General features: G+C 40.1%; 1 protein-coding gene across 1 annotated transcript in view; it reads left to right on the top strand.

The window, feature by feature from the left end:
• The window catches only part of asap3 (ArfGAP with SH3 domain, ankyrin repeat and PH domain 3), a 32,759-nt gene extending 17,137 nt beyond the window's left edge, over positions 1-15,622 (top strand). The window contains exons 5-26 of the mRNA XM_042222459.1: positions 3,226-3,275; positions 4,307-4,430; positions 5,396-5,481; positions 5,739-5,814; positions 6,722-6,808; positions 7,055-7,164; positions 7,823-7,892; positions 8,015-8,102; positions 8,460-8,508; positions 9,323-9,489; positions 9,587-9,720; positions 9,826-9,917; positions 10,050-10,230; positions 11,147-11,232; positions 11,340-11,455; positions 11,537-11,604; positions 12,413-12,520; positions 12,698-12,905; positions 13,033-13,324; positions 13,418-13,634; positions 13,820-13,951; positions 14,258-15,622. Coding sequence (XP_042078393.1) covers positions 3,226-3,275; positions 4,307-4,430; positions 5,396-5,481; positions 5,739-5,814; positions 6,722-6,808; positions 7,055-7,164; positions 7,823-7,892; positions 8,015-8,102; positions 8,460-8,508; positions 9,323-9,489; positions 9,587-9,720; positions 9,826-9,917; positions 10,050-10,230; positions 11,147-11,232; positions 11,340-11,455; positions 11,537-11,604; positions 12,413-12,520; positions 12,698-12,905; positions 13,033-13,324; positions 13,418-13,634; positions 13,820-13,951; positions 14,258-14,332 — 2,616 coding nt within the window. The 3' untranslated portion in view covers positions 14,333-15,622. The remainder of the gene's footprint in view (positions 1-3,225; positions 3,276-4,306; positions 4,431-5,395; positions 5,482-5,738; positions 5,815-6,721; positions 6,809-7,054; positions 7,165-7,822; positions 7,893-8,014; positions 8,103-8,459; positions 8,509-9,322; positions 9,490-9,586; positions 9,721-9,825; positions 9,918-10,049; positions 10,231-11,146; positions 11,233-11,339; positions 11,456-11,536; positions 11,605-12,412; positions 12,521-12,697; positions 12,906-13,032; positions 13,325-13,417; positions 13,635-13,819; positions 13,952-14,257) is intronic.
• Positions 15,623-26,714: the final 11,092 nt, after the last annotated feature.

Genomic DNA, 26,714 nt, shown 5'->3' with positions numbered 1-26,714 from the left:
CGACTCAGCTGTTTGTTATTTAATAGTTGCACGTATGTTTATTGTAATAATTTTTCTTTTCAGCGGCCATGCAGCCACAACCTCTGCAGTTTTCATGCAAACCCCTAGATCTCATCTCCTCCATCCCGCAGTTTGTCTGCATTCCTTCCTTAATTCACAATTTTTCTGTCAGACAAAATGTTCCATTTCTGCTTTTCAGCCAGTGTTAGCCTGTCTCCCATCTGCAGTCAGTTTACCATTTTATATTTGTCTTGAAGTGGAAGTGGAGCAGAAACTTGCTGTGCTTCCTCCCCATGTCTACTTCTGTCTGTTTAGTCAGCTCTGGGTGCCTCTACAGATGTCAGGTCCACGTTATAAGGAGCCCATATTTGTTGATTTACATCCAAGATTTCCTAGCTTGCATTATAATGTGTGTTTGTTCATCCTCTTTCAAAAAAACCTGTAGAATGAAACCTTGTTTTATACTACGTAAGCAAAAGTCGTGCCCAGATTCTTCTCCATCAGCACTTGTTCATAAATATTCAACAGACCTAGAGCTTACAAAAGTTAAGAAAGGGACCTATAAGCCTCTTGGACAAACATGAATTTCTATATGTTCTACTCCTCCTCCTCCACTGGGTGTAAACCAGTGCTAATTTGTCCCACATGCTCGCCTTGTTAAACTATTCCCAAGACAACAAGTCAGTCTGCCTTTGTCAGATTTTCTGTGCCTGTAAATTACTCTGAGTCACTCCTTACGGTCTGTATCAATACTTACTATGTGTGTTGTTTTTCAGCACATGTGGACAGCAAGGAGCAGTATATTGAGCTGCTGGAGAACTTGGGAAATAGCCACCTGACTCAGGATAACAATGAAGTCTCCACAGGGTTCCTCAACTTGGCTGTGTTCACCAGAGAGGTCACATCCCTCTTCAAAAATCTGGTGGGTTAAAAAGGACAAAAGATGAGAATACAAGGGAAAGGAGACATTTGCTTAAATTCTGCTGCTTTTACTAGAGTTGAAATCATTTACACTAGGTGCATAGAACTAGGACTAAGAAAGACATGGCTCTAATATACACAAATATTTATATAATCAGAGAATTTTCAAAGGAAATGTGCCAAATTTCCTCTGTTGTTCCCCATAAGCACATATGTGTGCTCACATACTTACATGCTGCATGAACGAAGGTGGTTTTTAACAGCTGAATACTTGGGCTTTTTGTTTGAGGCAGTCCAGAACCCTCCCTCTGATAGTTTCTTTGGTGATGATAATTCATCCCAGACCTCTACGTGTGAGTCAGCACACACACACACACACACACACACACACACACACACACACACACACACACACACACTTAACATGTGTCTGTCAGGGCCTCACAGGGGCGACTACAGCTTACAGATGTTAAAGGAAGTGGGCCCAAAAGCCTAAAAGGAGGGTGATTTAAGGAGTCGTACTGCAAAAAACTGCCTGAGCATGTCCCTTAATGCCTCGTTTGAGTGTTAGTGTACGTACCCCACTGTCTCAGTGTGGGTATAAACATGAATCCATTGATCCATGTCATCTGTCCATTTGTTGACATTGGAAGCCGGAATTTCCCTGTGTAAGAACTCTATGTGTTATCTATCGGTTACCCCAGTGTTTGGCTGCCAACCAAAACAAACTTGCCACTCTTCAGGCTGCTGTGTCAATATATCAAGGTTAGCTCTACAGTCGGCTCAAGGATGTGGTTGGACATTAGTTATGTTAAGAGCAGGGTTCGGCTTGGTTGTAATTCACCAGAAGCCATAAAAATAAAATCTAGATGATAGTTATCTGGGGATGTGTATCGGTGAGTCATGATGAATGTATGTTGCCATGCATGCCAAAATACTCATGTGATGTACTTAGATGGACGAACTGGTTGTATTACAGTAAAAGCGACTTGTTGGGGTTATACAGGTTGTTTTGTGATTCATTCTTCCCAAATCCACAATGGCGTTAATCTAAACCTCATCCAAATCTCAAATGAATCTCACTTTACTTTATACAAACACTTCATCCAGAGTCATTGCATCATCCTCCAACTTGGATTCGAGTATTGTAGTGGTGCAGTGTTTTGTTTTTGATGACTCGTTAGTTCAGAATAACAATATCACCGTGCTTGTGAGTTATCAATTTCTCATTCCCAGAAATGCTCGTACAGACAGTCAGAGTGCGTAAAACTCAATGTGGGTGCATCTGTTTCTGCTTATACTACAGCAGCTAAAGGTCATCTGTGGCATTTTACGAAATATTTTTCCATTCTTCACTGATTTTTTTTTTCTTTTTGTTCTCTTACATGCTTCAGGTACAAAACCTTAACAACATCATGGCGTTTCCTCTGGAAAATGTGCTGAAGTCTGAGCTTCGAGACAGCAGATTGGTGAGTCTGGATTTTATTACTTACGGTATAAATGAAATTCTCATTTAAATACTGCAACCTAAATTGGTTCACGTGTGATAAAGTTTTATCGTTATTGTTTACCTAGCAACAGATATGTGGATTGTAATCCCTTTTTTGAAAAAAGAAATGCACATTTTTGTCAAATATGTGAGGATAGCTCAATATTATAAAATAGAAAAAGATGTTTAGATGTTACAGTTCACACAGAAATCTTCAGATGAGCCAACCGAAAGCCTCGTGATGACTTTATATAGTCAAGATGCAGTGCTTTGTATGTGAGGAGGTTCTGTTTATGTATGGGATATCACTGTCTGGAAGAATGATTCAACTATTGCAGTGTAAACTTTATTTTAGGGCAGATTTCCTCTGGCAGAAGTTGTATTCACTTAAATGTTGACCCCACTAAAGTATTCTTTAATATAAGATTATTTATCCAAATGAAATAGTAAGAGTTTGCTACGTTCCAGCACAGAACTTACCCGTCTTGCCAAGTATTTAACCTTTTGATTTGCCATGCTAACACACTAGTGAATAATAACTAGCCAGTGCAATCTCCCATCTCTGCCCTGTCTTTTAAACAGCTGACTCTGCAACTGAATATTGCTTCATTATAACTATGAAAGAAGGCACAATGCCCCTGAAATCCTGTTCATCCAGATAGCAGACTAGCCGACTAATTGCATCACAGTGTGTTACCTGTCTCACTCCACCCGCTTGAGCAAAAACCAGGAAGAGCTGTAAAGTACAGTTATTACTGTGTGTAATGCAATGGGGATATATTATTAATCGTTTTCTCTCCTCTCCCCTCAAACAGGAGCTCAAGAAACACATGGAGAAGAGCTGGAAGGATTATGATGTAAAAATGTAATTATCCATACTCTGTGCATACTGTTACTTCACATTCATCTGTAAGAGTCAGACTGCAGTTCTTTTCATCATTGGCTCATTGTTTTCCTGAGAGTAAACAACCTTTTAAAAGCTGCACTGTAGATATGATGTAGTAATGCCATAGCCTCATGTGACATTTTGATTTGTGCGATGATAACGGCGCCGTGAAATGAAAATGTTTGTATGTCAGAGGCTGTAATTGTATCTGGCTTGCTCGTAATGCCAATGCAAGCCAGTAATCTTGGAGTGCAGCCTCATGCCTTTTTAATAGGATGGCTAATCCACGTATAGCCCTCTGTGTCCTTGTCCTCTGCATTGCAGCAACTTCAGCAAAAGTAACGTTTGTTTCACATTAATTAACTCCAGCTCTATTGCCTCTTCATATGCAGTTTTAGTTGCCATTGTCTGATGTTAGCAGATAAACACGATATATACACTCATTTCCAGCAAGTGTTTTTCTAGTGAATTTGCAAAATAATGCAGACACGAGGGTTCACAAAGTGTAAATGCTCATAAATTCATAGCCACTTGCACAGGCCTCACATTGATGCATGACAGAAATATAGATGAAGATGGTGACGAATGTGTTTGTTTCAAAAGCTTCATGTATTATATTTCCTTCTCATGTGGGGTTCAGGAATTTGTGTGGCAGCACAAGTTAATAAGATAATGATTCATATCCCAAGTTCATTTCCAGTTACTTTAAAAAGAAATCAAGCCCAAGCATTTGCACTTTACAGCCCTTATTTGATTTCAATCCAGCTCTGGTTCAAAGTGTTTTATAATGCTGTAAGGAGATTAAATTTCATCCAACTTCCTCGCTCGACATGAGAAAGGGAAGCATGATGGTGGAGTTTGTGATGGAGTAAAAGCTGCACATGTTCATACAGATGGAGCTGATCAGATTTAGCTTTTGTGACAAACATCGTGTGTGCAAGTAAAGACTGAAAACCTTCTTTATGTCTTCTTTTCTTTCTTTCTTTCTTCCATTCCCTTCCCCCCTCCAGAGTGAAGCTAGAGAAGGAGAGGAGGGAAAAGAACAGGCAGCTGGGACTGATCAGGACAGAGGGATCAGATGGAGCAGAGGACATGGAGAGAGAGAGACGGATCTTCCAGCTGCAAATGTGTGAGGTGGGGAATTGGTGCCAGTCAAAATACCATACTCCAGACTCCGTTGGCATATCTGAGCTGGGCTTCATTTACTTTACCAGGGTGGTCTGCTTATGTGGATTACATATTCTATTCATGGTGGACACTGGTGGTCACTCCTTTTTGTGTCTCTTCAATCCAATTCCTTTGATGGAAAAATATATTTCATTAGACTTAAACATGAGCATAGTTATTGAGTCTCAAAACTGAATTTCAGAATAGGTGGTGTCCTATAGATTAGCATACAAAGAAAATTCAGAAGCAGGTAATTGTGCATCATCATGCATAATCAATCACCAGATTGGGGGAAATGGGTGAAAAATGCACTTGTGGTGTAGTCCTAACTGAGTTTGGTGGTGCACATGCAGCTGGAGAAAAGCCTGAGGAAAAGAAATAGTCTTATCTTGACTGAGACCAGCTGTGGAGACAAAGAGGAGAGGCAGGGGAAGATGAAATTTTCACTTGTTGCAGCTTACCCTAAACCCTCTTGTCTATTAATCTTTGTTTCCACCTACGTATATATGTAAACTCAGTAAATCACACAAAATGTCACATGAATGAGCAACACAGAGCTGTTTCAGGTAGACTGTGATGGACGAATCCAGATGAAGGTTTTATGGGGCAAAGACTCGAGTACAATGTAGTCATTCAATCCACACAGAGCTAAAACCCCATCGCTCAAAGTCTCTCTCTCTCTCTCTTTTTACATTTCATCATTACATACTGTGAATTTGTGTGTTTTTGTTTATCAATAAAGACTCTTTAGACTCGAGCTGTACAGTTAAAATATGCAGTAAACACATTAAAGGTGTGCACTCAAGGGTGGAATTTAAGCTACTGAAAAACGGTAGCGTCATGCTTCGCTGCATGTTTTTACAGACCCATCAGTCCTTTCTATGGAGAGTGGTTTCAGAGGTGTTTTTAACTGTCTGTTTTTATTCTTTTAGTACCTTTTGAAGATCCAGGAGCTGAAGGTGCGTCAGGGTCCTGATCTTCTCCAGAGCCTCATCAAATATTTCCAGGCTCAGCTGAGGTCAGTATCTCAGCTGGCATCTACTTTCACAGATATGTTGAGTTTTAAGGGATTCTGCACAGCAGTCGGTCTTTTTGCAAAGCCTGTTGCGGTTCTTGTTAACCATTTACACTTTTTATTCCTACCTAGGCTTTTTTTTTTTAATGTGGGAGTGAAACTGTTGTTACAGTTACAGCATGTGGTGTTTTAGTTGGTGTGAAATCAGATGTTTAAACTAAAGTAGCTTGACTCAGCATTTGTTCTTTTTCTGATCTCAGTTTCTTTCAGGATGGGCTGAAGGCTGCAGAGAATCTCTCTCCCTTTATCGAGAAGCTTGCTTCATCTATTCACACGGTACACATGAAAGCTGCTCTGTGTTTTTCACTCCTCCTGGATTATATGCATGTTTTTTCTTACCCAGTGTTGCTGTAATTTTAAAAGAATATTTGATTGCACTAAGAAGTCAAAATATGCACATACCCCGCATATTGATGCTATCATTCTAACAGACTACTTTTCTTCATTCATTTATGTTTGGGAGGAAAATACTGTGCACATATAGAATTTTACAGTAAAACCCTGTGTTATGTTTCAGCATCTACTTTTTCAATGTTGGTCTTTCGCAACAGCCAACCCCCTCTTCACTGAATCCACAAGCAGCGACTGTTTAAAGGAGTCTCTTCCCAGAAATGCTTGCCCTGGTTTCCAATAGATGGAAATGAATGTATCATTCATTTTCATACTTTCCTTAGTACACATCTATTTCTCCAACCGCTTTAACTGGGTTTCTGCCTGCGCACTATTTGCCGTGCTCCATTTTTCTGGTTGGAGCTGCTGGAAACAGACTGTTAACTGTGATACTGGAAACGTTAGAGGTTTTTCTGGTTCTTCATGGGCAGAACACAGAGCCGTTCAGACATGCCAGACCTCAGTCTCGGGAAGGAAATTCAGATAGAATCTGTGTCATGGTTCTCCAGGAAAACAAAATACTTAAACTTCCCAGTTAAACTGGCCTGTGTTGCTTGTGAGTGTGGTCATTCTGCTTCTTAATTCAAAATGAAAAACCTCAGAAGACTACACACCCAAATACTGAACTCTGTTCTAGATCATTTAGATCGTTACACAAAGCTGTGTGTTGTCTTTCCACACCCAGAACAAATGAAAAAAGAAAAACATGTATGTGATCAAGTGAACATATTCTCTTCTTCCAACTTTTTTTCTTCTTTTTTTAGTAAAAATATTTTCATGGTGTGTTTTGTAGGTTCGCCTAGACCAAGATGAAGAGGTAAAACAACTCACACAGTTGAGGGATTCTCTTAGATCACTTCTACAAGTGGAGGGCAAAGAGGTATGTTTATTTATGTTAGTCTTTATTTATGTCTGGTAAGTTAGCTTACTGTAGACCTTTTAATTTGTCTGTGTAAAACCAATATCAGCGCTATAAAAAGCCCAGGTGCACTGGCTTTAAGTTTCCTGCTGATTACAACAGTAGTGTTTTGCCACCGTTGTTATTGTATTGCTTTGAATTTTTATAATCTGGACAACTGGTTTGAAGCTTTAAAGTTAAATCCTTAAATCACTGTTTATATTCCAGGAGTACCTCAACAGGAAAAACTCTGGCAATGGGTATAGCATTCACCAACCGCAGGGAAACAAGAAGTACGGAACGGAGAAATCCGGTTTCCTGCTTAAGAAGAGTGACGGGTGTGTAAAGGCATTAGCTGGTGTCATGTATGAAGTTGGAACACAAGCATTTTGCAGGAATTGCAAGTACATACAGAATAAGAAGAATGGGGTAAACAGTGCTCACTAACATTGTAAAAGACAGAAATGATCTCAGCTGGGTGAAAATTAAGTAAGTATGGCACAGAGAAAGAAAGGCTAATGCAAACTTTATCTGCCCCAGCTGGTCTTCATTATTGTGAGATGAACATTCAAGCAGGGGCCCCTCCTGTGGAACTTATTGGCAGACTGGCTAGCTAGCTGATCCAACATTTGCGTCATGCGCATGCACGAACAGACACACACACACAGTCCTAGATTAGTGTGTGATAAAGAGAGGGGATGTGGTTCAGTAGGGCAAATAGGAGGCTTTGGGGGAGTAAACTTTTCTCAGGCCACTGACAAAAAACAGAACATGTGCTTTAGCAGTTTTACCCGATTCAATCAAGATGACGAAAACTGTACTGTGAATAGGAATAATCTGGGCCAGCAGAGTGTATCTAATGGTATCTGTTAACACGGCTTTCACTTAATGCACTGCACACATCATACAGAGAGTTAATAAATATATTCATGTATTTGATTGTTTTTTTTAATAATAATTGGCCTTTTTCTTCTTCATTTGTGTTTCATCTCAAAGGATAAGGAAGGTTTGGCAGAAGAGAAAGTGTGGAGTCAAATTCGGCTGCCTGACTATTTCCCACAGTACGGTGAGGACTCATGATTGATACTGTGCTTTTAGACAATAAATGCCACATGAGGTAAACTGTCAGCAGGGAATACAGCAAATATGTGAGCAAATACATACTGATACAAATGTGTTTGTCTTCAGATCAATCGACCCCCAGCCAAGCTGAACCTGCTGACCTGCCAGGTGCGACCGAACCCCGAGGACAGGAGGACCTTTGACCTTGTCACTCGTAGGTTTATTTTTAACTTTTGACCTTCAAGCTTTCCCCTCAACATATGATCATTACAGACTGTAAACAGTCATCTGCAGCACAGATGACTTGGAAACTTGCCTCTTTGGTCCTCACATTTGAAATCAGGATCTGAGACATTTAATTTTGGTGTAAATGGCAGACATTCCCAGTGATTAATATGAAGTGCTGCGCGGTAAAACAGAGGTGGTTGTGTGCTTCACGCTTGTTTTATGCCATGTCTAGTTGCGCAAGCTTTATATTGACTGTTGTCTTTCAAGCCTCTCTGCTCCAATTTCTACTGTGTAATTTAGTTTTCAAGATAATATTTAACTTTTGTTTTTTCCCTCTCGATAGATAACCGGACATATCATTTCCAGGCAGAAGACGAGCAGGAATGTTTGATGTAAGCTTTGAAAGTCCTGTAGGCTGCACGCTGGTATTTTTGTCTGTTTTCTCATTATAAAGCAAGTTGTTGCATGCCATACCCTTTTTATGTCAGTGGAGTTATGTATAAGAAAGAATCTTTACAATGTACACATGAACAGCCAGGACTCCAGTCAGAGACAATAAATCGTTCCTGTAAGGAAAGGGTTAAACATGTTTTCATGAAACAAGAAACGCTATAATTTGACGGCTCATAAGATAACCTTTATTAGTCCCACACGTGGGAAATTTGTTAAAATTTGCAGTAAAGAACAAGCTGAGCTGACAATTTACAAAAAGTAAGACAAACTAAATGATGCAGAAAGACTGTTTGAGTCTGACAGAAACCTAGTCTCTTCTGGGTGGGAATTTTCTTGGTAGCCACAGGCAGCAAGCAGGGGAACTTTGTGTGTTCTGATGTGGTTTTGGATGGGATTGCAAGTGGGGTTCTTCGTCCGCTGTCCTTCCCTTCTGTGTGGGCCTCCAGGCAGTTTCTTTGATGTGATGAGCTATGTAAGTTTAGGGGTGCAATAACAAATGGTTTAAATGGAAAAGTACCCGAGCTTCAGAAATGATAGATGTGAGAATCACTAACTCATATTTCTATATTACTCATAATTCAACAACAAAAAACATGCATAAAAAATAGTTTAGCATTTTTTGATGTTTTAGTGAAAGAGTCTTCTCGTTTCCCATGGTGTCGCTGACTCTCTGTGGTTTAAACTTCAAAATGAATTGTTACAATATATGAAATTTAATAACAATGTTCTAAATGTATATCGTTTGCACTTTAGTTGGGTGTCCGTGCTGCAGAACAGTAAGGAGGAGGCCCTGAACACAGCGCTGGGTGGGGATCAGCTTCACCTCCAGGACAGTGGGCTTCAGGAACTTTCCAAAGCCATTATTGCTGAGCTGCGACACATGCCTGGCAATGAGGCCTGCGCAGACTGTGGAGCTCCAGGTTGGCCAGTCATTCTTATATATGGTTACAGAAGTACAAGCATGCAATTACATTTGTTTTATGAGCATAATGAATAATCACCAGCTGTGTCTCGCAGATCCAACATGGCTGTCGACCAATCTGGGCATCCTGACGTGTATTGAGTGCTCCGGCATCCACAGAGAGCTAGGGGTCCACTACTCCAGGATCCAGTCCCTCACTCTGGACCTACTGAGCACCTCCGAACTACTGGTACTAAATAGACACATGGGAACAGACAGACATTATGCAACAATGTGCTATTCTTTGAAATGTCTTCATGTCACATATTTGTGGATGTATTGTGTGTCACTCCAGCTGGCCGTCAGTATTGGCAACACTCGATTCAATGACATCATGGAGGCAGGGCTTCCAAATGACTCTGTCAAACCATTTCCACAAAGTGACATGTGAGTCTGATTTATAATTTAAGTGATCATGAAAATGAGTTATAAATACACACTTCCTTTGACATTAAGAATGGCTTCAACAATGCCAGCTTATTAGTTTATATTATTGAATTGCATTTGCTTAACAACCAGGAATGCCAGGAAGGAATACATTGTGGCAAAGTATGCTGAGCGTCGCTACGTCCTACGCAGAGAAGAAGCAAATCCTAGCCTGCTTTATGAAGCCGTGAGGAGCCGTGACCTCGCTTTGCTTCTGCAGCTCTATGCTGAGAGAGCAGATCTGGCCAAACCACTCACACTCCCCGAAGGACAGGTAAAGATAACTTAAAGCCACAAGTGGATTTCCACACATTCATTTCCTCCAGAAAGCTGCCCTGTTAGGGTGGGGAAAGCTTGTAATAAACCTTTATTACGCAGTGACAGATTTAAACTTTTGACATTCCTGCAAATGATGTGTGTTTAGTTTGAATGACAGCTACATCCTGACCGGGTCGTCCATCCAGTTTGTTTACAGGTTTAAAGGGAGAGGTTTTAAAATGCTGCTTTGTTGTTTTTACTTTAGAAAAGTTGACAGAAATAAAGACAGAAATCCACCTAATGTTTACAAAAATATATCTATATGACACAGCGTTCATATAATGCGAGTAAACAGTTGCAGTATTTGAAATATATTTATGGGTGGGTCATGAGAGGCCCGCCCATCTCTTTTGACCTTTAATTTAGTCTTTACCCTCCTCTGTTGTCTCTCTCCAACGCCTCGCCTTCAAGTCTTTAATCATATTCTGCCCTCCTGTTATGGACTTCCTAGTCAGCGCATGTGCGCGCGTTCATGTGTGTGTGCTTGTTTGTGTTGGTTGGCTTTCATTTATTATTTCAGCTCTTAGTTCAGAGCTCATGTCTCTGGAGAACAAATAAGCCAGGCTCATTGAATTATGCAGGCTCTTCTGTCTTTCTTCTGCCCCTCCTGTTTACCCTTCATATAAACAGATAAGGCCTGAAGCTTTTAGCAGTTTTTAACACAACAACATGAAACGGTTGTTGCATGGTCAACCTCTGACTTAAGCTTTAGTGTTATCATATTTGTAAGACTGATTTTTAACATAATGTGCAGCCACTTCAGGTGATTGACTGAAGTAGCTATGCAAAAAAAATATGAAAACAATACGTAGTACAGATGGAAGATCTCTTTAAATGTCACCAATTTGACTTTATCTTTGCTTTCCACTAAGGGACTCAAGGAGACAGCGCTCCATCTTGCTGTGCGTCTGGAGGAAAAAAGCTCTCTGGCACTTGTGGATTTCCTTTGTCAGAACAGGTCAGACATTGATATGTAGCATGTTTTACTTACTTTGCATGGACAGTTTGGTTTTTGCTTTAGTACAGTTTTATGCCATCTATCAAATCTATACATTCATCTTACAGTAACTGTCTGGAGAAGAGAACCGCAGAGGGGAACACGGCCCTTCACTACAGCGTCTTGTATCATAAGCCTGAATCTCTTAAGTTACTCCTCAAAGCGAAGGCAGCGCTTCAAACGGGTACATTTTACTCTGTTAATTGTATTTCTCTTTTGCATAGTGTCACAAGTAGAAAGCCGCTATTTTTTCTTTCTCCTGTAGTGAACTCGGCAGGAGAGACGGCCTTGGATACTGCCAGGAGATTGCAGCATAAACAGTGTGTCGAGCTGGTGAGATCTCACTTCCCCTTTAGCTTTTAAAGTTTTCAATTCATAATACTCAGAACACACACTGGCAGGAAGTAAGTTCAGCTGAGGAATCAAGTTGCAACATTATAATACCTACCAGAAATCCAACTCCAGAAGCAAAATGACCCAATTTCCACAGCTGGAAACACTACCTTGAAATAACTCCCTGTGCAGCAGAGCTCAGCTAGGGAACCCTATCCTCATTGGATCCCAGTGTGTATCATTCATAAACTGGTTTTATTTTCTTACCGGCCATCTGCCCTGCTGAATCAGACCTGCCTTGAGTAACATCCTGTTTGATTGTGAGAAATCTTAGAAAAGAATCCTTTGTGGAACAATTAAAAAAAAAAAAAAAGTTAGACGAGTAAAGTACAAAATTCTTGCGTTGCATAATCGGCTGTACAACTTTTAGCTTGCAATGACACACGACTGTTTATGTGGAAGGATGTAGACAGACTCTTTGGACTTTTGGTTTCACTTTGGTGAAAAATGTTGACCCAAGAGTCAAACTTCCCCTTCATGCCTTTTTTCCTGCTAGCTGTATTTTTTGTCTTTAACAAAACAGAAAACAAAAGATTGCAACGTTTACTATTATTAGTAGTAAAAACAAACAAACAAAACTACATTACAGCAAAACGTTAACAAGCAAAATAAAGAGAAGACGACAATCAAGTCAGCATAGGAGTGAAATAAATTAGGTTTGATATAACAAAGTTAACCGATCAAATAAAGTCGTGTGTACTAATGTAGATAGTTAAATATTCTTTTTGTGCTCTTTTGTGTTTTTTAGTTGGAGCTGGCGCAGAGTGGGAAGTTTAACTCTCAGATACACGTAGAGTTCATGTGGGAGACACAGTCTCAGGAATTCTATGACAGTGAAGATGACCTGGATGAGAGGGTAAATGCCACACACACTAACCACAGTCATTACTGACTTTACCTTTAAGTCAAAGCTTGGCCTTTTTCCTTTCATTTTACATTATCCATTTTGGAAAGTTTATAAATAAAATTAAACGAAGAAAGATGAGGCGGTGCTATAGAAATTAATGTTTTGTTTATTATCTTCTAACTCCAGGTGAGCCCATTACCCAAAAGCCGGTCTCCTCTGTCATCAAATGGAGGTGGTGGACACTGGAGTGTCAGTTCTTCCGCTGCTAGTACAAGTAGCAGACCATGTCAGGCTTACGAGAATATAGAATTTCTATATAAAAATCCACCAGTCAATAGCGCCCCCTCTGGAGCTTCAATGCCTCCGCCACTGCCAGCTAAATCCATCCAAAGAGGTAAACTACGTTATACAGATTCTCTAGATTAAAAATAAATGAATGAGTTATAATGAGTTATTTAAGCCAATGCTAGTTTTATCAATTTACATTGTTGCTCTTGTTCTTCTTCTTTTGCCCTCCACAGGCCGCTCAGACCCACAGATCTCAGCCACATCGCATGAAGGAAACCAAATTCCACGACGCTGCTCGAACCCATCCTATCACTCATCCAGTCCCCAGATGCAGGCACGACAGAGTCCTCCTTCAGGAAATACAGAAAACCAAGGCCAAGGTGGGAGACCCCCTAGGTCTCCAAATGGACAAGCAAGCCTGCTCAGGGCGCATAGGCAGACATGGGATGGTCATCTTGGTTTGAGTTCTGGATCTCAAAGTGGTGCCACATCAGGTTTTTCTCAGAATCACATAGGGCCTGTCAGGTGAGGAAGAAGAATGTGAATCTAGCTCCTGTTGTTTTAATACTACACAGTTTAGTATAATTTGATCTTGTTATTTCTGGGTTATTTTTCCAGTTCGGAGAAGACCACGTCATACCGCCGCACGAGCAGTGGAGGAGGCAGCCAGGGAAAGTGTAGCGTTTTGTCTTCGGCCTGTGTGGGCAGCCAGGAGGATCTGTACTCCACCCCAGGAGGGAATAGTAAAGCCCTTACCCCAGCTACTGCTCCAGGCCCCGCCCCTTCGTCCTCACCTGATTTGACCTGTATCCCACGACCTCGCAGGAATGCTATGGTACAAACGACAAAGACACCTTTTTGTATTATTTTTAAATAAGTTCAAGTTCTCTATGTCACACGCTTCCATTTCAGGAGTTTTTCACTGGGGAAAAAAACGCTTAAGAGATTTCACAGTCAGTGTATGAATTTGCTGGTGGCACACTGAGAAGCGTAGCTTACAGAAGCATATGTCTTTTCCAGGTTTCTAACAGCAGGCCACATCAGAAGCGCGTCAAGGCTTTGGTGGACTGCCGAGCTGTCAGTTCTGAGCAGCTCGCCTTTTTCAAAGATGAAATTATTGTGGTCACAGCCACTAATGACCCCCACTGGTGGGTAAGTGTAACTACAGATTCATTACAACCTATTTCCCACTCAGTAGCAGCTTTCTGCATGAAGGCCCAGCCATCAGTCTAAGATAACCTTGTTCATTCACCCACTACATACTTTGTTTCTTTCAGTAGTTTACTCAGGAGTCAATCCAACAGTTATTACTATTTGGCATTTTTGTGGATTTGTATATTTATAAACTCAGAGTAAAGTATAGTAAAATAAATTACCAAAGTTATAAAAGTTAAAATAAATTGACTGGAAATAGTACATAGAGGGATTTGATTGACAGACATATATTTTTCCTAACAGACTGGTCACATAGAGGGGGATCCATCCAGGAGTGGGGCCTTTCCTGTAAACTATGTACACAAACTAACAGACTGAAGAGGAAACACAGTATTCTTCAAAATGGCAAAATCAACCATTTGATCCTTGGAAGTTGATCATCACAAGTTGGAATTTATCCAGGAGTGGACTGTATTATTTTTCTTGGATACAACTGGAACTGACAACATTCCCACATAACGATTTCTTGGCAAAGGGATATGTGAACATTGCGACTTTAGGATTTTAAACATTTAGTCATCCCTAGAAGGCAATAACAAGAACTGAAAGCTTTCATGCCACCCTTTCTAAAACCCTAAACAGCTATTAAAAGGAACGTGTTGTGCATTTATTGTCCAATGTTCATTTGACCATTAATTATATATTTGTATAGCAAATGCTGAAGTTGCTTATGCTGATCTAGGACTTGTACATAGAGGCAATATTTACTTGTAGGGCAGAAACCCTGTAAGGCACTTTAAACTCTGAAGGAGTCTTCAGAAAAGCTGGCACAGCTGTAAGTGTGTACATAGCCAGCTACTGAATCGGGATGTAGCTTCCCCCCCTTTTCCTTTGTTCTTAATGGAAACCGTTGAACTGTTTGGAATCGCAGTATACTGTGACTTGGATATAAGGTTCAAACCTGCTCAGTGTCTCAGTGCCGCCTGCCCGGGAACCTGCCAGCCAGTCTGCCTCCTGCAAGCGTCTGGACACCCCAAGGAGAGATCAGAAACTTTAGCCCAGCCGTGTTGACTCTCTGCATAGCTCTCTGGCGGCATGGAGAGCAGAGGATCCGGTTTCTTTTGGCTGTAGGCACTATTCTCTGGAGAACATGAAATAACGATGGTGTTAAGAAAAAAAAAAAAAGACTTCTGTACTACCAGAAAATGGCACTTTAAGAGGGCTTGTTAAGATTAGCACCCTACTGCAGTAATTTGTTCAGTGAACACATCTTTTCATACACACACAGTGGCCTTCAGGATCCTTTAGGAATGAAAGGATAGGAAAGCAGAGAATGGGAGAGCTTTCACTGCCAGACGTAAATCTTCAAATCTAACACATTTCACAGAATTTAACCCACAACTTCTTGTACATACGTGTCTGAAATGTCTATATATGTGCACTCATCCAGAGTATATAACACCATTTTTACATTTTAGGTATCATAAAGGATTATATCATTACAGATAATCTTACTTCATGTCACGAATTTGATGTCCTCTCATTTGACATATTTTGTCTTCTGGTGTTTTGTTAGTTGTTAAATGACTGTGGATGGGAGCGGATGGACACAGATGCATAATGTATTCATAAAAGCATTCTTTCTCATTAAACTAAAAACTTGTCACAGTTTCTTCTAGCAAATAAATCATGGGAGAAGCAGGTTATCAAAGATGACAACAGTTTACTGCAGCTGTAAGTAGGAACTAGCAGATTAGCTAATTTCATTGCGTGTATTTGACACATGCACATTAAACTTCTTTAACTCCTGTGATGTCTTTTATACTTTTACATAAGGTCAGATATTTTGGTACCAGGGATGTCATCTACTAATCAGAAGGTTGGTGGTTCAATCCCTGGCTGATTGAGTTATTGTGCCAAACTCTTACTGGGCGAGATTCTGAAGCCCGATTCGCTCTGGATGTGTTAATCAGTGTGCGCGTGATATAAAACACGAGTTGCATAAAGTACTTTGAGTGCTTAAGTGAAGTAGGGAAGTGCTATATACAAACCAGTCCATTTATTTCAGCACATTATTAAAAGTTGGTGGAATGGTAACTCGAGACAGCAATCAGGGAGATTAAAATGCACTTTACTGTCTTGTCTCCAGCTGCCTGTGGCTGCGACACAGTATAATCTAGGCTCGACACTGCCAGATTATGAAATGTGTGACTTATAATACTTAAGAATACACTAATCCCTAATATTCTGAAAACCTGAACTCATTTAAGATCTTTAGAGTCTAATATAAGACCTGCAAAAAATTACTTTGTTCTAATCAACAGGTTAAAACCTCTTTTTTTAAAAAAAAGAATAAATTGAATTTTAATTTTGACATTTGCTTTTCCACCTTTCTTTCTTTTTCCGATATTACCCCCCATTTTATTCTTAAATGACTTCCTACAGCTAAATCTCTTCAGCCGTCTCTCTTGGCTGTATTCTCTACAGTTCTGTGTTATTCCAGCTTCACTTACTCTCCATCCAGATGTTGCTTATCCCCAACCCTCTGTCCCAGAGCCAGGATGACCAAATTCCAACCTGTCACTTACATAACACTTAACTAACAGCCAGGATAATAACTCACTCTACCACATACTAGTCTGTTCTGCTGGCTGAGCAGCCCATGTGTAAACCCATATCCGTTGTCCTGTCTGGCTGTACTAGTACACCCAGAGTATATAAATGTCAGCTGTAAAATATTATTTTCTGAAAACCTTTAAATAACAAACATCCGTTCGCCAATAGGCTTATCTATTTTATCATTACATACACGAATACAAGAATGCACAAATATAATTGAATGTAATACACTGAAATATTATAGGCATCTATAAAATGTGGAGTAAAATTAATGATTCCAAAGCAATTTTTGTAAATATAATAGGTTTGAATATAAGTTTGCAAACTCTTAAAATTAATAAAATGTAATGGAGATTATACTAACTTCCTAATACTCAAGATAGTGAAATCTGTGTAAAACCCATACACATGCTTCTTATTAACTGAGAAGCAGTAAAATCACTGGCTTAAAGTGATAAGACATACTTGTTTGCAATAATGAGCACTTAGAAGTGGGATATATTTGAGTAATTATGCAATTTCCCTGAACAGAGGGTTATCAAGCTTCCACTTAACTGCATAATGAGCTAAGAAAGGACTCTAATGGACAAGCAAATGGCTAAATGGCACATTCACTGGTAAGACATGCTAAATGTATTTGCTGGATGATGCTTTCACAGTTTGTTCCTTTCTGGCCTGCAGCAGTTACGTCAAAAAAGCAGTTTTCTGCTGACCTGGGCCTACACTGCTGTGAGCTACTGCAAGCTGCTGCTGCAAGGTGACCCTAATAGTTCTTAAACCTCCCACGCAACGAGAACACAGATTAAATTTAGAGATTCCATCTGAAATTTGAGCACTTTATATTAGCAGGTTCTGGGGAAGGAGGAAAAAAAGCAGCCTATTTCTGCAGCATTTGAGTCATTAAGTCCATTTATTCTAATAATTCAGGCTATTTTACAAAAAAAAAAAAACAACCCTATAATGCTTAAAATGAAATCATACTAGCCTTGCACAATGTGGCTCTGTGCCTCAAGTTTGTAACAGTGTCAAGAGAGCAAAAAGAAGTAGTAGCAAATTCAAGCAAAATAAGAAAACAGGGCAGAACATTCAGTATTTCACTTTCCAGCAAAAACCACAAGCCTGTTTTTCAAAAGTACATCAGTTACATCAAGGTTCAGGAGATAATTAACTTCCATTTCAGCTCAATTTTTAACACTGAGAGAAAATCAGTGGCCACAACCCTGCAGTTAAGCATATAACATTGACTAAAATCTGATTTAACATTCATACTATAGTAGAATATACAGCTCTCAATCAGTAAAAATATCATACTGTGAATATTCGACACCTGATTTACCGGAAATGAAAAGCTTACAACATAAATATATTTATATATATATTATACCACATCACACAGTAACAAACACAAAATATTAAAAACGTTCTAAGGATGAATAGCAATCAGAAAAGTAGTTTTGGATCTGTGGTCGGCCAGCGTCTGAGTCTGTAAAGGGCTGTAAAGAGATGCAATTGTGGTAATAGTTTCCACATCTTCAAAAAGAGTTAAAATCCCTCGTATCAAAAGTTTAAGTAATTCCAGCAGTACGGAATGAACACAAGAGCATTTTTCTGTTTTGTTTTTTGCAAACCACAGGTCCAAAAAAGATACATGTACGGTAATTATTATATTGGAAGAAAAAAGATAACAAACAGCAAAAAATAAAAATAGCAATAAACATTACATTCATTCTGCAAGTGGGCCCAGAGATCTTTGGGAAACATAGTTGTTGTTGTTATTTTCATTCATAGAAAACACAAAAGGTGCAGTCCCACAGCAGTGCATGACTAGTGTGGGTTTTTTTCCTGTTCAGACAAAGATGCTTCAGGATGAGGTCTATGATGGCCATGAGTTAACCTGTTCATATATCATTACCATCGGTATAGGAACTGCCAATGCACACATACTGGATAAGGCATATTGAAAGCAATCTACAGTATAGGTCAGCTGGATGATCAGTTATAACTCAAGCTATATACATAGGACCATGAATACACGTTTAAGGCCTATGAGACCGTTTTGTTCTGCAAAGCATTTTGCTATCAACTAGCAGAGCTGAATATCGTTTGGTATATGTGCACAAGCAAGCAGTAGATAAATACCTTAGTCATGTGGAATGCTTAAATAGAGTTAGTCAACATTCAGTGATAAGGTCATCATGTCTGTCGGTTGCTCAGCGGTAACACTGAAGATGCCGTTTCCTTTGCTTGAAGGGGTACTCCAGTGATTCTGTAAGGTAACAAAGTTGAGGAGCTTTCTTGATAGACCTCTTTGTCTTCCAAATCAGATTTTTGAATAATCTCTCCATTTTGCATCAGTTTTCACAGTCCTAGTGGTTTTCTATTTACAAGCGAGCTGAAATTTATGTGTAAAATTCATGGAGTACCCCCTTTATATTGTGCTGAAAAGAAACTTAGACAAACAGACCATTTAAGACTTTAAAATGAAAGTTAGAAAATACCCCAACTATTTCTCTCACTGCTTTCAATCCTATAAAATTTAAGCTTATGCTTTAGTTGTCACATCTACTTTAACATGCATCTTGTTTTTTTTCCTCACATTGACTGCATGATTCTGAAACTGAACGCTTTACTAGTTTCTTTTGAAATTCCTTACTTTACAGAGTCACAGACTCTGTGATGCATCATCTCTGAAACATTTACAACAGGAATGCCTAAGCTCACGGGATTTTGTAGAAACCTACAGAAAGCAATGACACCGTCACATGACGAGCCTGTTTTGTAAGCAGCCCTGCTCCTTTGTTCTTCGGAGAGGTCGTTTATAATAGGAGAGCAAACAAAGCACCATCAGGGATTGTGAAAACCCTTTTTTGATTCTTTTGGAAAGTAGCACACGTAGATGGAAACCAGCACGAACTCACAGCTCTATACATGCTTATTTTCAACATATGCTGCACTGAAATTGAGTGCTTGCTTCTTTGCTATAACCTTCAAATGCCGGAAATAGATGTCCCCGGAGTACTGGCTGTGAATTCTGGACACTCAGACCTAGCTGAAGCAAGGGATTGGTGGATCAGGTGAATACAAGAGATACTTTGTCATTGTTAATCCAAAGACAAAAGAAATGGGTGGAATGAAATGAAGAACTGGGGCAAAAAATGAGAGCAATCTATATGTAAAAATTAGGTCACCTTCTGCACATGGGACAATGCTTTGCAGTGCATTAAGGATTACAATGTAATTACAGGTTGATCGCTTAATATAACGAGACAAATATATATATTCTGGATGTTCATACACATCTCACAAATAAACCCTGAATGTGAACTACTTATCTAACTTAAGAGTGCAATCACAGGGGGAGCCGCTGCAACTCTTACAGTCACATGCAGCACCAAGACACAATCAGCAAATGGTGATGCTCTAGTTTTCTAAATGATAGATGCATGGGTGTAGCCCCAAATCATAAACCGTGTTAGCCACAAGCTTTTATCAATAGTATTTCCTCCTACGCAGGCAGTTCTAGTAGATTTTTAAATAAGTAAGTAGAATTATTAGTGCCTAAATCCTTCAGTAGATCTCTAAAGCCAAATCATAGTGTTGTAGTTACAGCTCTCTGCTGGATACATTCTGTATGTTTGCGCAAGAGGATTTAGGATAGAGAGACAACTGGTTGCTAGGTGACTGGATAAAAAGAGGCCACAGGTGGAACTCTTCCAGCCCGAATTTCTTTCCTGCTGTCTTTCCTTGTTTATGCTGCCAGAAGCAGATGCTGTGGTAGTGGACGAGTGGTCTCAGAGAAGCCAAGGCACGTTTACTTTGTAGGTAAAAGCCATCTAAGTTCTAGATTTGTTCCTTTTCTATTTTTCTGGTTCTTACATCTCCTGTTCCTGCATACTTGGTTTTACATAACACTGCAGCAATCTTCAGCTTGCTCTTTCACTGCCCTTCACTTCCCTCACAACGAGGCCGAAAAGGCAGATGCTTTCATCCTTTCTTCATCTTTTTTTTCTTAAATCAATTCACAGAGTTGTTTCTTTTCCATTTTGTGACTGGGTAAATATTACATAATTCTCATAGCTGTATAACTTAAGCCATATACACGGAAGCTCTCGGTACCTCACAGTCTAAACCTCTCCTTGCACATCACCTGAAATATGACTCATCCATGCACCACAGATAGATTCTATCTGAATCTCTCCTGTGCAACTCCAGCCTCACAACAAACTGCAAGCAGCAAACTGTGTGCGGAAAAAATAGAGAACTAATGACATCCTGTACACATTGCACTGGTACTGGCTTGATTAGTTTCCTAATCAAAAAAATTCCTCAGTAATACACTGAAAGGAAAGCTCTTTACTAGCAACTGTGATTATTGTAGGCACTCTAAAGCCCCCCAAGGACCAGCCTCAGGAAACAAGAAAAGAAAAGGTGGAAACTAGAGAGCAGCCATGTCAATGAGTGATAGCTAAAGAACGGAAGTCTGTCTTCCCAGTTATTTAAAGCACATTTCTAAAGTTATGGATGAAATGTTAGCTATTTTAGCTTCATAGACCAGGGGAGGCACGTGCGAAGTCCAAGCATAGAGGAAAAAACGATGGTAGGCCGATGCTTCTTGAACTTCAGGCCCTTCTTGAGCCGTTGGCTGTTCTCCGCCACGTACAGCTCCCCCTGCTGGGCTGCACTTGATATCCGCGACACCAGTTCCCCGTGAAGCACCACCTCCTGCTCGGAGCGCACAAACACTTCCCTGAGCTCTTCCAGTCGCTTTTCCATCTCTCTGATGACACGTTGGCGCTCCTCTACCTCCAGGAGGCGTCGCCGAGCTGCCTCGAACTCCATGCTGGAGCTGGGGGTGACAAGTTTGGAGGAGGGGGCCGTGGCAGAGGTGGACGGGGGTTCCGAACCTGCTAGCAGAGCCCCTGTCACCCTCCGGAAGTCTCCCATGGAAATGGAGCGCCTGGTGGCTGGAGATGCAAGAGCCAGGAGAGCTGAGGCAGATCCAGAAGGTGGCATGGCTAACGGAGGAAGAGGGGGGGAAGATGATGATGATGACGACGATGGAGAATCCGGTGGCTCAAGATCAGGCTCTGAATCCGGGCTTTTAATGGCTTCCGTCATGTCCTCAGTTGTGTCTTCATTGTGGGTTTCTGTGTTCTTTTGTCGTCTCTTCATAGCCAGTTTTTGACTCTTCCTGTGCTGCTGCTGTCCTTTTTGTCACTGTTGATGTTTTCTCCCAGTTTTCCTGTGTCAGTTGAGAGAGCAGCCGAGCAGGGAGTGCAGAGGTGTGCTGTGATGCAGCCTGGGAACGGCTCCATTCATTAATAAGAGATCTGAGCCAGGCTTGTGCCGTCTCTGCGTCTGAGTGGTTGTGCTGGAGAGGGGTGCCTCCTGGCATTTCATTGGCTGCTGAACTCATGAGCATGTCAGCTGATGATTGGGCAGCCTCCCGCTCTACTGCTGATGTTGGCAGGCTGTCTCGTCCTCTGCTTGACTATTTTGCTTCGTCGTCGTCATCATCATCTGGAGCACACTCAAGCGAGAGATGCAGTAGTATCAGGTCGCTCTCTTTTTTTCTGCACTCTTTCACTTGCTTCCTATTCTCCCAGCCTCTCTGCTGCCATCCCTCTTACAAGCTGGTCTCTCCATTTTCCTTTTTTTCCTTTCTTGCTCGGATGGTTACCCCTAGCAACACCGCCTTGACATAAAATAGCAAAAACAGGGGGGTGGGGGTTATGTTTCAGTTTCTCCCTTCCTTTATTGCCTGCTGCTCAGTATCACTTCTCCCTCACACCCTGACGCTTGTTTTACTCATATGTGAATGTGCAGTCTTTCCAGCAAATTGCATAACTTTGTCTGTTAAATTGCTTCACCTTCATGTCTGTAAAAGATGAATTTGAGAACAAACACTTTTGTGAATTTTACCACTTATAGGTCTCCTTCAAAGATTTAATGCAGTAATTGACAGAAAACACAACGAATCACTATGATACAGCACTGAAAAGTAGTTGCTTCCTTTCTGATTTCTTCGTTTTTTGCACATTGGTTGCACGTGGATGTTTTAGATCATCAAACACATTTTAATATAATACAAAGATAACCCCAGTAAACCTCTGAGTTCAATTTCAGTGGCCGCACCCAGTGCCAGAACTGTTGAACCAAGAAATCATGCCAGAGTCATTAACATCCATCAGTCTGAAAAGGGTTACAAAGCCATTCGTTAGGCTTTGGAGCTCCAATGAACCACAAGGAGAGTCATTATCCACAAATGGAAAAAAAACTTGGAACAGAGTGACCAGCCTACCAAAAATATTCCGTGACCATCAACTACATCCAACAGCATCATCATGGAGATCACAAAATAACTCTTCATTCTTTTGAACTGGAAATTATTTTTAACATTTTTATTGTGTTTATTTCTTAACTTAAATTTGTCATATCGGTCGCTTTTATCATTGTTGAGGACTTTGTAACTTTTTTTTAAAGGTGCTTTATAAACACAAAGGTAAAAAAATTTAACTAGGAAAACAAAGAGAACTGAAAGCCAGCATCTAACATTCAGAGTGCCAGTGTCTTCTTATTTCTTTGTATTTAAACTAAACTATTGCTGCAGTGTTGTAATCCTCATTTTAAACACGTCATTCTTATCATATTAAACAAATATGTAGGACTGCTTTCTTCCATTTGCGCAATATCTTAAAAATTAGAAATATCCTCTCTCAGAGTAACGCTGAAAAACTAGTTCATCCATTTAATACTTCCAGGCTGGACTACTGTAATTCATTATTATCAGGATGTCCTAAAAAGCCTTCAGCTAATCCAAAATGCTGCAGCAAGAGTACTGACAGGGACTATCTATCGCCCCTCCCTGAGCCTGGTTCTGCCGGAGGGTTCTTTCTGTCAAAAGGGAGTTTTTCCTTCCCACTGTTGCCAAAGCGCTTGCTCATAGGGGGTCATATGATTGTTGGGTTTTTCTCTGCAGGTATTATCGTAGGGTCTACCTTACAATATAAAGCGCCTCGATGCAGTTGTTATTTGGTGCTGTATAAATAAAATTGAATTGAACATCAATTCTGCAAACCGAGCACATTGAATTGGATTGAATTGAACTTTCTACACGTTTCACCTTTTTACTGCAATGCAGCAACATTAAATACTGAAAAATACTCTCATGTTTCCGAGCTGTATTGTATGTAAACTAATGACTAGTCTAACCATTTTAGTCAGTATGATCTGGTTACATCATCGTGATAGAGTACCCTGACTTTTCACCCCGTCTTGCTGTGATCCCTAGTGCACACCCTCTCTGTCTAGACAAGTATTGACTGCTTCATCCTGTGGTTGCAAGTGATATGATCAGTGTATATGTAAAGTAAGACACAGGGTGAGTTCACTCAAACACACCTGAAAGGACACGCATACTTAGACAGTTTGAAAGGGTAACACTGCTGCATTCAGAGCCTTACAGTAAGAAGTGATGCTTTAAATAACTGCCCTCTGCTAGATTGAATCAACAACTGAAGCTTTTAGCAGGTCAGAGGTTGACTTGCATTTCTGCGAGCATCTACGTGCATGCATATTTCAGTGTTCACTCTGCTCTTTGCTTTTATCTGAGGATTGACATTGCATTAGCAGTAACACCAACTGCTCTCTTCCTGCTCTTAGCTTTACTCATCTCCAGAGAGAAGACAGAGCAGGATCCAACACAGAAAATTACACAGATAATGAAGCAAACAAGAAGCGAGAGTGGAGGCAGGATTATAAGTGCTTATAGGAAGATTAAATGCCAAAAAACCCCAAAGATGCTCTTCAGGCTTTTATCCTGCTATTTAAAAAAAAGATCTGAAACAACAACATGACAGAGATTGCAGTTCTGAAGAAGACATTGTGACTTTCGGGAAGAGATGAAAGGGCTGAGAGAAATTTAAAGGTTCAGGATAAAACTTTGTTATTATGGAAATGTTGCATGGTGTTAAAGTGTCTACATGAAACACCATATGGAGCTAATACATGCTTTACAATTTCTTTTAGATATACATAAAAGAAATATATATACAATAAGCACGATGGCTTGTGTGAGTAAATCCTTTAGGGATCAAGAAAAGATTCCTCAGTGGAGTTTTCTTATTTTTTCTCCAACATGATTTCCGTTTTTGGAAGACTCTACTGGTTGTGTAACATTCCACAGTTAAAAACCACTCACTCCACACCAATCCCGAATGTTGAATACACAGCTGTACGCGCGCTTTGCCATCATCACTGGCGAACAATTTGACTGGCAAGACGGGGCCTGTCTTTAAAGCCTCATGTACTCACACATTTTTCACACTCAGAAAAACAAGTCATTCTGTCACAGAATATACAGAATTAATTGAGTCTAAGTGCAAAATCCTTCTCAGAAACAATTATCTTTCACCCCATTTCACCAATGTCTCTCCTCTACCCGCGAAACTAAAATTGTGATTAACGTCCGTTCTCAATCTCTGTTCCAGATTACTTTAATCTGTGTGCTGTGTTTGTATTTGATGCGTGCACGTGTGAGGGGTTAGAGGATCTATGTGCCTTCTGATTGCTGAATCTATTTGGGTCAAATTAACTAGTATTAGAATTGTATAACAGTATTGTGAGCTTCTTTTTGCGGTTTGTCTTAAGGACAAGTTATCTGTAGTGGGGTATGTAGCAGTATTATACTGGAACATGGATCCTAAGGATATGGAAAATATTATAATCAGAATCAGAATCAGAATCAGAATGGGGTTTATTGCCAGATGTTGAGGTTTACAACATTAGGAAATTGCTGCGGCAATTTGTTGGATTTGTTGGATATGGTTATACATGGAACACAGATTTGAAGTACTGGATTCTCAGTTTTATTTATTTTTATATTTAACTACTGTAATGGTGACTCTTAGGTCTCTACAACTGCAGTAGTGGTGGTTAGTGCCTTTATAGCTGGAGCACTCATTGTCACAGACATTATTGGACACTTTATTAGGTACACCTGTTCAGCTGCTTGTTAAAACAAATATTGAATCTACCAATTGGCAGCAATTGAATGCATTTAGGCATGTAGACATAATCAAGATGACCTGCTGAGGTTCAAACTGAGCAGCTATGGCATGGTTGTTGCCAGACATGCTGGTCAGTAATTCAAATAACTACTCGTTACAGCCAAGGAAAGCAAAAGAGTATTTTGGGAGATTAAATAGGTTGCAGCAGAAGAACACACCAAGTGCTGAGGCTGCAGTTTGCACAAGCTCACTAAAACTGGACAACAGAATATAGAAAGAAAAAAGTCTTACTCCCAATTTCTGCTGCGAAACTTGGATGGGAGGGTTAGATTTGACATGACCATGTCCATTCCTTTATGATGAAAGTGTACGCATCATTTACCCATCATAATATACCAAATCATAAAACTCAAGTCATTTCAGATTGGCTCCGTGAACATGTACTCAATCACTGTACTTCTGTTATTGATAAGTCACTGAGACGAGACATACCGCCATCGTTCCACACCAACACATTTGTGTTTTTATCTATATGTGGAGGTAAGAACTAATTATAAATGTGGTTATTTTGTTGCAATAAAATTTTAAATTCACGCTGGAGGCTGCTGTGTAGGATAGAAAAGACAAGATTAAGATTCAATAATAGATTTTGTATTTATTTTAACAGAACCTCTGGAGATGCTCGAAGCAGCACTTCACAACCAACTCACATCAGACAGAATAAAACAAAAACACAGCCAGAAAGACATCCAAAAATAGCGAGGAATTTCACCTAAAATATTCATCCATACAGAGTGTCCTCTTTTACAGCTCAGATCAGACAAGAATGCACCATCACATACACCCACAGACACTTCCACTGTTGTAAAAACCCAGGAAAATTCAGCATCTAAGAAGAGCCGCTCCAGCTGACAGCTGCTGTAAACTAAGGAGACAGGATGGGGATAAAAAACAGCACCACTTTATTCTCTACTGAGATGGGAAACAGATGATGGTTTTCTGTTTTTTTGTAATCAATATCAGTGACTTCTTTCTGCTGCCGCAGGCTGAGTCAGTCAGTCTGTCTGTGTGTGCGTGTGCGTAAGTGTAAAAGAGCAGGAAGTCATTCGTCGCAGTGTGACTTACTGGTAAGA

Source organism: Haplochromis burtoni, unplaced genomic scaffold (genome assembly GCF_018398535.1).
Source record: "Haplochromis burtoni strain Fernald_Lab_line unplaced genomic scaffold, NCSU_Asbu1 Contig_86, whole genome shotgun sequence".
NCBI classification, from domain to species: domain Eukaryota; kingdom Metazoa; phylum Chordata; class Actinopteri; order Cichliformes; family Cichlidae; genus Haplochromis; species Haplochromis burtoni.
The sequence above is the reverse complement of the archived record's forward strand: the minus strand, read 5'-3'. Positions and strand labels throughout refer to the sequence as shown.